The sequence below is a fragment of the Taeniopygia guttata genome, chromosome 31 (genome assembly GCF_048771995.1).
Source record: "Taeniopygia guttata chromosome 31, bTaeGut7.mat, whole genome shotgun sequence".
Classification (NCBI taxonomy): domain Eukaryota; kingdom Metazoa; phylum Chordata; class Aves; order Passeriformes; family Estrildidae; genus Taeniopygia; species Taeniopygia guttata.
In genome coordinates this window covers 3,820,744-3,831,268 of record NC_133056.1, presented here as the reverse complement: position 1 = coordinate 3,831,268, position 10,525 = coordinate 3,820,744, and the positions used below count along the sequence as shown (strand labels likewise).

Below are 10,525 nucleotides of genomic sequence, written 5' to 3'. Positions count from 1 at the left end.
CATTGTGCTCAATAGCCGGAATCTTCTTCCTGCCCTGCATGGTACCCTGCTTTATCAGGTTAATACACTCAGTGGTACAAGGGATGCAGGTAGCAGCCATGCCCACGGATCCAGAGTGTGCAACTGGAAAAATAAATCAGGTATCTAAAATAATGAGACTAGGTGAAGAAAACCCACACACCAGAGCAGCAGAGGCCTTGGCCAAGTTTGAGGGGCACGTAAAAGAAGAAGGGAATACTTACAGGTTTTACCAAGAAATTCCAAAAGAACAATGGGGTGATGGAAACTAAGAGGGAACTGAGGGTTTTTTTTCTTTTTAGGTAAGATTAAAAGTAATTGCACCAAACTAAGGGAAGAAAGCATTAAATATAGAGGTTTTAGGCATGAATGATGGGTTAATGTAGAAGGGGAGGGATTGTTATATGTAATACAGATAAATCACGCCGGTAGAATGATATGTATGTAATATTTTATATTATTAAGAAAATGTACAAGTCAGCACTGGGGGGGGTTTGTCTCACATATGTGGAAAATGGTCCCTGATAAAACCTCAAGATGGGGAATGGGTGAGCAACCAGGCAAAACAAGGCGGTAGTGTTAGGAAGGGTAAAAGTAGGACACAGAGGGCTCAGAAAGCAATGCAAAGTCCAATGCAAGCCTTGCGTTTCCTTGCCCATGAACAGGAAGGAGGAGAAGGCAGAGCAAGGACAAGAAACAAAGGGATAGGAAGTTCAAGGTTGTGATGGGTGAGGAAGGCAATGCAAGGCAGTGGAGTTGAAGGAAGGCCAAGGGAACAACAAAAGGGGGTTGCTAAGACAAGGCAGGGAGAGTAGAAAAGGCAAGGCAAAGCAAGGCTAGGGAAGAAAGGGGTAGGGAGATGAAGGTGAAGGATGGGTAAGCAAGGCAATGAAAGGGAATGGAGTGGCAAGAAGGGCAAGGAAAAGATACACAGAGGTCAGTGAAGCAGTGCCGGGTTAGAGTAGGCAAGGTTGGCAAGACTCAGAAGGGGAAAGCTAGAAAATGGAAGGGCAGGGAAGATATATTTAGCTATGTCAAGGTGGGGATAGGCATGCAAGGTATTTCTGTTGCCTTGCCTTGCCCATTTTACACCGTCCTTGCTTTATTTTGCCATTCACATCCTTCTCGTCCCTTGCCTTGCCTTCTCCAGCTATGTATTGCCTTACTGATCTCTCATGTCTTTCCCTTGTCTTTCCTATGACTTCATTGCCTTGCATTACCTTGCTCACCCATCCCCTACCTTGACTTTTCTTCTGCTATTTTCCCTGGCCTTGCCTTCTGTTGCCTCCTTCTCCTGAGTCTCACTTCCTTGCCTACTCCTGCTTTGCCTTGTCTTGCCTTTTTTACCCTACCCCAAATATTTTTGCCATGCCTGACCATCCCTACTCTTGCTTTACTGAACCCTCTGTGTCTTTCCATTGCCCATCTCACGATTCCCTTATCTTGCATTTCCCTGCTTACTCATACCCTACCTTGATTTTCCTCCTCCTTTTTCCCCTGTCATTGCATTACTCCTCCTTATTCTCTTTCCCTTGCCTACCGCTACCTTGCCTTGCCTTACAGGCCCAGCCCTTTTCTTGCATGGCACTGCTACCCCTCCCTTGCCTTGCATTACCTTGCAGACCCTTTGCCTCCCCGTCGTCATCTGCTTACTTCTTTCTTCTCCATTGCCTTGCCAGTCCCACCCCTCCTCTAACTTGGCTTGCCTTTCCTATTCCAACCCTGAATTGCTGTGCCAACCTCTCTCTGTGTTCCCTTGCACTTCCTACCACTCCATTGTTGCAGTCTTCTCTTGCTCTGATCCTTGGTTCGGCTTGGCCGGGGGAACCGGCAAAACAAATGAGGAATGGGTACCATGGTCTTGCCTGAAACATAAAGATTTTAACAACAAAATAACAAATGTGGAAAACTGCATAGTCTGGGGGCAAGATGCAAAGACCCAGGGGCATGGTGAACGGAACAAGGCAGAGGGGTCTTCTGAGGGCAAGGGTCCAATCACAAACTTGGAACATGAACTTACACACAACAGGTTCCAAACCAACTGAGAACAAGAACCAGAAACCTGACCAAATGTCGGATAGTTCTATTAACATATTGACTCCCATGGCCCCACTCTTCTCACCATGACCTGACTAGGTGTCCTGTTCCCCATGGCCTCATACTGAGGCCAAACCACCACTCATTCCAGCCAGACGTGTTTCCACATCTTCCCCTCTCTTTAGAAAAATTTTCTGTAAAGATTTATGAACAGCTCTTAACAGACAACTTACAAAATAGGGTAACAATAGAAACACAACAACAACAGCTCCAAAAATCAGTAAACCCGTCTGACCAAAGATAAAGCCCAACCAGATAAGTTCCATTTTTTGAATAGTCATTTGAGCCACTCTTCATCATCTTCTACTTGCAGTTTCTTGACTCCCTCTCTGAGAATTTGGATGCTTTTGTGTATGGATTCACTTGCTGTGATCTGAAAGATTCATGCAGCACATGCCAGGAAATTTCCCTGTTCCGGTGCAGCCCAAGTCCAGCAATTTGCTGGCACACAAATCCAAAACCAGGCATAGACATGGTGCCTACACCAACCCGATCTTGTGTTTGCTGACACCGCTAGTGCCCAGATCCAGAATTTTTCAGATGCTTGCAGAGCATAATTCCAGGAATATGCTGGCACAGAAAGTTAAAATTAGGCAATTTCCCAATGCCGGCACTTTCCCTGCCCAGATCTGGCATGCGCTGGCACTGCCAGTGCCCAGATGTGGCAATTTCCCAGTGCCAGCACAACCCCAATGCAGCAATTTTCTGGCAAAGAAAGCCAAAACCTGGTAGCTTCCCGGTGCTGGCATTAGTACCGCCCTAATCTGGTGTGTTGGGGTTGGTTTAAAAGAAGAAGGAGACCTTGGCTTAAAGCCTTGGGAAAACCCTCTCTAGTTAGGGTGAGCAGGAGCTCCCACCCATACTCCTCTTGTTCAGTTATGCAGATTGTTACTAGAAAGTTCTGACTTCTCTTTGCTACCATTGCTTACTTCTTACTGCAAGAATTGTCATATTCTGAATCGTTCCTTCCTCTTGGATCCTTCCCTCAGATCCCACCTTTACCCCTCCCCATATATAAATGCATCAATATCCCTGCTAGACACTGGACCCAGGCTTTCTTCTCGTTCGCTCTCTGTACTCTGCGTGCCGTCCTGTTTGTTGTGTTCGCCTTCATTGAAGTTCTGTTTCCCGACAACCAGATCAAAGCAGTCTTTCTTTGTAAAGTCACCAGAGCCAGTTCTCGGGGAAACCACTGGTCATCCGTCTGGGCGAGGACCAGAAGGTTCTACTGGTGTTTGCTGGCACCTCCAGTGCCCAGATCTGGAAATTTCCCTCTTCAGGCCCAGCCCAAGTGCAGCAATTTGCGGGCACAGAAATCCAAAACCTGGCAACTTCCTGGCACTAGGTCTAGCTCTGCCCACATCTTGTTTGCTGCGCCAGTACCCAGGTTTGGAAATTTCCTGGTGCCAGCAGTGCCCAGATCTGGCAGATTTCTGTTGCTGCCAACAACACGGCCCAGATCTGGTGTTTGCTGGCACCGCCAGGGCCCAGATCTGAAAACTTCTTGGTGCCAGCACATCCCAAACCCAGTGATTTGCTGGCACAGAAAGCCAAAATTTGGAAGATTCTGGGTTCTGGCTCCAGCACCATCCTAATCTGCTGTTTGCTGGGACCTCCAGTACCCAGATTAGGAAATTTTTTGGTGTCTTCACAGCCCAGGTGTAGCAATTTGGTTTTCAGCTACCTGAGGAAGAGAAGGCTCCGCTCGGACTGTGGCTTTCCTTTTTCTTGGAACTGTTTAACCCAGCTCTGGACAGAAACCCCAGAAAAACACCAGCAGCTCACACCTGTGGCCCACCGAGGTCTGGGACCCTGCATTCCAGGGCCAGAGGGACTGAGAAGAGACCGAGTGAGCCAACTACAACCCACAAAAAGGACTTTCTGAATTGCCATCTCTTCAGAACTGAGAGGGGTTTTATTTCATATTATTCATGCTTGTGAATACTTTACCTGATAAATAAACTGTTTTTTTTCATTTTTCTCCAGGGAAGTCTTCTCCTGAAATAGTAGGGGGAGGGGCCACTTGAACTTGATTTGTAGACGGACTCCTTTTGGAGGTTTCCTCACAACATTTGCCCTAAACCAGGACAAACAGTCACAATTGTGCCACTTCACCAGTGGCACAACTCCCCAGACCCCCAGGAAAAGAAAGGACATGTAACGTTCTCCAAACATTTGGCCTGCTTTGCTGCAAAACACATGCTGCACACACAGTGCAGTGTGGAAAGCCAAGAGAAGCTGCAGTAGGTGGCAAATCTTGGGATAGAAGCTCGACCTTGTTCTCCATGAGAGGTTCTTGACAAGAGCAGACAGGAGAAGATTCCTGGAAAAGTGAAACAGCTTTCCGGAAGTGAAATGAAGATGAAAGAAACTATCTAAAATGTTTTCCTCTTTATTTCTATGCTCCCCTCTTCCATGTTGCACGACTTCTCCATGATGTGAATTCCAAATGAATCTCACCTCTAAGATGGGTCACTTAGCAAGTTATAAACACTCTAAAATACCATGAGCTACACACAGTTTTCCTTCCCCTGTTTTTACTGGAAAGCAACGCTGGAGACATAAGTGCAGTACTTGGGTCACGTATGAATCCTACACCCAGGGAATGTGCCCCAATAGTGTTTGAACCTCAGCAAGGACAATGCACAGCAGCGACACAGCGCAGGGGATTCCTCTGCCAGTGTGCAGGAGTCAGGACTCTGGATCTGGGCTCAACACTGCAAAGTTCCCGTGTTTGGACAGAGGAAGGGGCTGTCCCCGGGGCGCGCGGGGCTCGGCCGTGGGGCGAGCGGGGAACGGACACGCGGACAAACGGCCTCGGTGCTTCAGTTGCAGAGGCAGCAGCGGCGGCGGCGGCAGCAGCGGCGGCAGCAGCGGCAGCAAAAGCAGTTTTTCTCTTCTTTCTCTTTCTCTTCTTTCTCTCCGGCTGTGGGACACCTTCCTCTCGGTGTCCCTCACCCGCTGTCCCTCCGCTCTCCCCGCCTCCTTCTCCCCCATGCCGGGCCGGGCCATGCCCCCGGCCCGCCCCCGGCCCCGGGCGGGGCTGCCCCGTCCCCGCCCCCGCCCGCCCCGCCGCGGTCTCGCCTCCGCCCGGCTCTGGGCGTGCTGGCGGTGGCGCTGCTGGGCGGGCATCAGTGCCCGGGGCTGGGCCCTTTGGCTCCGCCTGGCCCGAGCCCGGCCCCGGCCCCGGCGCAGGCTCCGGCCCCGGCCCCGGCCCCGGCCCCGGCTCCTCCCGGGCCCCGCGGAGGACACACGCGGCACGGCCGCTGCCGCCTCCGCCGCGGCTTCCCCGGCCCGAGCTCCGCTGCTCAGCAGCGCGGCCGCCGGCCCCGAGCCTCCCGTGTCCCGTTCCCGAGACCGAAGGCCTGGGGATGGCCGGCCCGAGGCGGTTGAGGGGCGCTCGGGGGCCGCTCCTGGCCCCGGGCCGAGCGCTGACAGCCGCGTCCCGCCCGCAGGGAAGGCGCAGGAGGCGCTGCAGCAGCGCTACCGAGTGGGTTCGCTGCTGGGGCGCGGCGGCTTCGGCAGCGTCTTCGCAGCCACGCGGCTCTCGGACGGTGCCCCGGTGAGCGGCGGGGCCGGCGGGGGGGCGCAGGAGGAGGAGGAGGAGGATGGAGGAGGATGGGGCTCGGCAGGGCGGGCGGCGAGCTGAACCCGGTGGTGCCTTTGGTTTGCAGGTGGCCATCAAAAGGGTGCCACGGAACCGCGTCCGGCACTGGGACGAGCTGGTGAGTGAGCGGGGCCAGCGGGAACAGCCGGGCCGTGCCGGGCGGGGATGAGGCGAGGCCCGGCATGGGGGAAGCCACCAGGACCCCTCGATGGGGAGCGGGCGTGGGGCCAGCGCAGGGCGCAGAGCATCCCGGGCTGGCTGAGGGGTTCCCCAGCCCTGGCAGGACATCAGTCCCACTGGTGGCACCGTGGTCCTCCCGCAGCCCGATGGCACCAGCGCACCCCTGGAGATCGTGCTGCTGGACAAGGTGTCCACTGGCTTCCCTGGTGTGGTCCAGCTGCTGGAGTGGCTTGAGCTCCCCAACAACATCGTGATGGTGCTGGAGCGGCCGGAGCGGTCTCAGGACCTCCTGCATTTCATTCGGGCACGGAGGTTCCTGTCTGAAGAGGTGGCACGGCAGCTGTTCCGCCAGGTGCTGGAGGCCGTGCGGCACTGCACCAGCCGAGGGGTCCTGCACCGCGACATCAAACCAGAGAACATCCTGGTTGACCTGGCCACTGGCCAGGCAAAATTGATCGACTTTGGCTGCGGCACCTACCTGCAAGACACAGCCTACACTCACTTTGCAGGTGAGCCCGGGCAGGGGTGTACTCCTGGTCCCGCCATCTCATGGCCCAACATCTCACAGGCCAAGCTGGGTGTGGCAGCGAGGATTCTCCCTTTTGCTGTCATTCAGGGTACTGAGCCTTCCCCTGAGTTGCTTTTGAGCGGGGCTGGGTGGGGAGGCATCTTCCAGCCCCACTGGCAGCCTTTGCCCACCACTCTGCCTGGGGCTGGGGTTGGAGCAGCAGCAGCCAGCCCGACAAAAGCACCCGTGGGTGGGGGTAGCATAGGAGGGAGCCAGAACCAGTGCACCAGCCAGTTTGGTGTGCAGGTGAGAGGAAGGGCTTGGGCTGCTCCACTCACCTTGTTTGCCTTGGCTTCATAATATTTTTAGGGCACTGCAGGCAGGGAGGATAAGGAGATGATTTTTCCCCCAGCCCTGAGTGGGTTTTTGCTTTGCATGTCACGGTCAGGCCTTGCCGGGGCTTCTGCTGCCCTCTTCCAACACCAGTGGCTTCTTGTCCAGCCCTGAGTTTGTACACATGTCCCAGGTGCTGGCGAGAGTGCAGCAGTCGCCCCGTGTGCCACTGGGGCGGCCCCTGCACGCCCAGAGATGCTGGGGCCAGGCTCTGGAAGCAGCAGCATCCCCCTGATGAACTCCATCTGTATTCCACAGGAACACTGTCATACAGCCCCCCAGAATGGACCCACTTGGGCTGGTACCATGGCGAGGCAGCAACGATCTGGTCCCTGGGCATCCTGCTGTACCAGATGGTCTGCGGGCAGCACCCTTTCAGGAGGGGCCGGAAGATCAGCTGGGACCATCAGCTCTCGCTGCCACAGCGGCTCTCTCCGGTGGATCCTCATCTCTGGCCACGGGGGAATACCAGTGCTGGGAGACAGCAGCAGCTTGTGAGCATCTCGCTCTGGCAGCCGCTGAGGAGGTGCCACATGTCCTGCTCTCCTGCTCTCCTCCACAACAGGGAATTGATGGGAAAGTTTAGGCACAGCTCTGAGCACAAAAGCAGCATGGCCTGGGCATGGGAAGAGTGGGGCAAAGCAGACAGGAGCCTTCTCTAGCTGACCGCTGGTTTCTGGTTTCTCTGCCCAGAGTGCCAAGATCTTATCAGGTGGTGTTTATCCATGCACTTCTTGGACAGACCTTCATTAGAAGACCTGTTCTATGATCCTTGGATACAGGATATTCACCTGCCATAGAAAAAGGGAGAGAGCCACATGCACACTTTGCTCCAGGGCCCTGGTAAGTTACAGGTCCACACATGCCCTGGCAATCAGAAGCAAGGAAACCCAGACTTTTTTCCCTGCCTGTATCAATGCACTGGGATTGTTGGGTGGGAACACGCAGCCCTTGTGCTGGAGCTGAGCTGCTCTGCCCAGCACTGGTGGCTGCCATCCGAGCTGGTTTTGCTTGTCCTGCTTCCCTGACAGCTGGGGCCCTGGGCAGAACCCTGACAGCCTGGTCTGATCCCCAGGGAAGGAGAAGGAGCCCCTGGAGAAGCTGTACCAGGTGGGGCTGCTGCTGCTGCTGGAGACAGCGACGACAACATCAAGGATGACAACCTCTTCCTCAACCTGGCCACTGGCAGCTGAAGATGATGGACTTGTGGCACCGTCTTCAAAGCCAGGCTCCACAGTGAATTCGCAGATGAGTCCACAGCCGGGGAAATGCTCCCAGATTTGGGCATTGCTCAGACTGGCTGGGAACAAAAGTTTCTCCCTTTGCTGGGGCAGATGCAACTTCAGTCGGCTGCCCAGCTGCTTTTTGGCAGGGCTGGGGGCATGGGCTGGGGTGGATACAAGATGGGAGTTGGCTCCTGGCCCTGCCAACAGCCCCCAGCACCCAGCATGGCCTGGGCTGGGGCTGGGGCTGGGGCTGGGGCAGCCAGCCCGGCACAGAGAAACCCCCATGGCAGGAGCAGAGGTGGGACTCCAGAACCTGTGCAGGGGCTGCTTTGCTGTGCAGGCAAGGAAGGGCTTGGGCTGCTCCACTGCCCTTGTTTGCTTTGGGATCACTGTTATTTTGGGGGGCAGTGCAGGAGGGAAGAGAGAAAGTGTGGCCTTCTCTCCCCCATGGGTGAGATTTTCCCTAGCATGTAGGGGTTGGGTCTTCCTCAGACCTCTGACAGAGATAAGAGTTTTTTTCTTGTTTCCCCTTGTCTCTAATCTCTTTTCAACAGTTTGTTGTTTGTTTTTCTAGAGGAAGCATTCTATGTAAGGTCCAGTCGGGATTGGGAAGTGCCTGGGAGCAGCTGCAGCGTGGATGGGCCGTGCCCTTGGAGAAGGCTGAGGACATCGTTTGGGACCAGCTTTTCTCCCAGCGAAGGATGGCGTGAGGTGAGTCCCCGTCTGCTTGGCATGGTGGGATCAGAGCTTTTGGGAGACAGCAACAAGCACAAGGAGGCTCCTGCTCTGGGCAGCTGCTGAGGGGCTGGATGTGCTGTGGCTGGCTGCAGGCTGGGAATGTCCTGCCCTCCTGCTCTGCTCCCAAAGGCAGCAGTGATGGGCAGCTCTGGGCACAGCTCTGGGCACAGCCAGCATGGCCTGGGCTCTGTGGGCAGCTGGGACAAGGGGACAGCAGCCTTCAGCTGACGGGGCTTTCTGGTTTCTCTCCTTGCAGCCGGGCTCTGCGGGTGCTGAGGCTGCTCTGGGCTCTGCCAGGGCTCTGCTGGCCTCTGCCCCGGGCACAGCTGGGCTGGCTCTGCCCTCACATTGCTCTGACAGCTTTGCATCAGACGAGCCCGTTGGAGCACAGTGCCTGAGCTTTCTGCTTTGGCAGGTGAGTGAGACTCCCCTGCAGGCCAGGAGATTGCAGCTGGGGACACACATCCAATTGGCAAGGACCCAAACTCTCCATAGTCCCAGCTGAACCCCTGGATCTCCGCAGGAACGCCTGGATCTCCACTATTCATTCTTCATTTCTTTTTGGCTGGAAGTGTGCAGTTGCACTTTCTTCCTCCTCTAGAAGTGCCACCAGTGGCCAAAGCTGGCAAGTGAGCCGTGTTCCTGAGGCAGTGCAGTCTGGAGCTGATGGATGGAGAATTGCCCTTCCCACTTCCAAACCAGAGCAAAAAGCCGTAAGTGGGATTTTTCATCCGTAAGAAACCCCTGACAATTTCAGAGGGAATGTGCAGCTCATTCCCAGAGTGAGAAGGAAGGTCATCTTCTAAAGGATTTGGGGTTTGACAGAGTTGAGATTCCCAGTCCTGCCTGGAGCTGGAAGGGCCCCAATCAATTTCCTATTGCTTCGACCACAATTTAAAAAAAAGAATGTTGGAAACAAACCCCAAAAACTGTAAAAAAGGCTGTTGAGGTCAGTAAGATGGATCCATGCCATCAGCACATTTACAATGTAAATAACTGAGTTCTCTTTTTAAAAAGATCATTTACCTCTTAATGCAAAGTTACAGAAGTTGTTTCACTAACACTTGGATTTTATTTGTATCTTTTACAATTCATCTAATTGTATTTTTTTTCTTTTTCCTTTTTTTTTCTTTAAGCAGAGGTCCTGGCCCTCTTCCAGCCAAAAGGGAAAGGGCCCCACCAAGCCTTGTTACCCACAGACAACATGGTAAAGCTGAACACTAAAGGACCTTGGAGGCGTTATTCTGGAATTAAAAAGTTGCCAGCTCCATGGACAACAGAATTATTGTTCCTAACCTGAATGACATTGAGCAAAAAGAATGAAGAACGGTGTCACTAAAGTACTACTGACGTTTGCCAAAACACCTCCAGAGTTTCACCAAGGGATAAGTCATCAAAATGTTTTGGAAATGTAAAGACCAAGGTAGCCAAAGCACACAGTGTCACTAATTGCTGGGTATGTTCTCAGCTGAAGTTGGGAGGAATGGGGTTCCCTTGGAGGGCCCACCCTGTGGGGTGGCCAGAACTCTGTCAATGGGCTCTGCCTCGTAACGGAGTCAATGAAGGGACAGTTACAGAAACCTGTGCTGTGGGACACGGGAATACAACATCAGTGTGACAGGATTCACTCAGATTTCCCCTCAGGAGAAACCAAACCCTGTTACAGTTATAGAGGCTACAGTGTCAGAAGATTTCTGTGCTTTACCATCACTCCCAATGTCAGTAGAACTTGGGGTGCTGCAGCTGGTCAGTGTCAGT

General features: G+C 53.8%; 1 protein-coding gene and 1 long non-coding RNA gene across 2 annotated transcripts; both read left to right on the top strand.

Annotated features, from left to right (window-relative positions):
* Positions 1-5,191: 5,191 nt before the first annotated feature.
* On the top strand, positions 5,192-7,198 carry LOC140681056 (serine/threonine-protein kinase pim-1-like; the record flags this gene model as incomplete). The annotated part of the gene is made up of 4 exons (XM_072920257.1): positions 5,192-5,677; positions 5,790-5,840; positions 6,045-6,411; positions 7,062-7,198. Coding segments are annotated over 4 exons (1,041 nt in total), but the record flags the coding sequence as incomplete, so codon positions are not given.
* Positions 7,199-7,896: 698 nt separating this feature from the next.
* On the top strand, positions 7,897-10,331 carry LOC140681118 (uncharacterized). Its single transcript, XR_012052364.1, has 4 exons — positions 7,897-8,740; positions 9,024-9,182; positions 9,369-9,480; positions 9,907-10,331. It is a non-coding gene; the product is annotated as an uncharacterized lncRNA (long non-coding RNA).
* Positions 10,332-10,525: the final 194 nt, after the last annotated feature.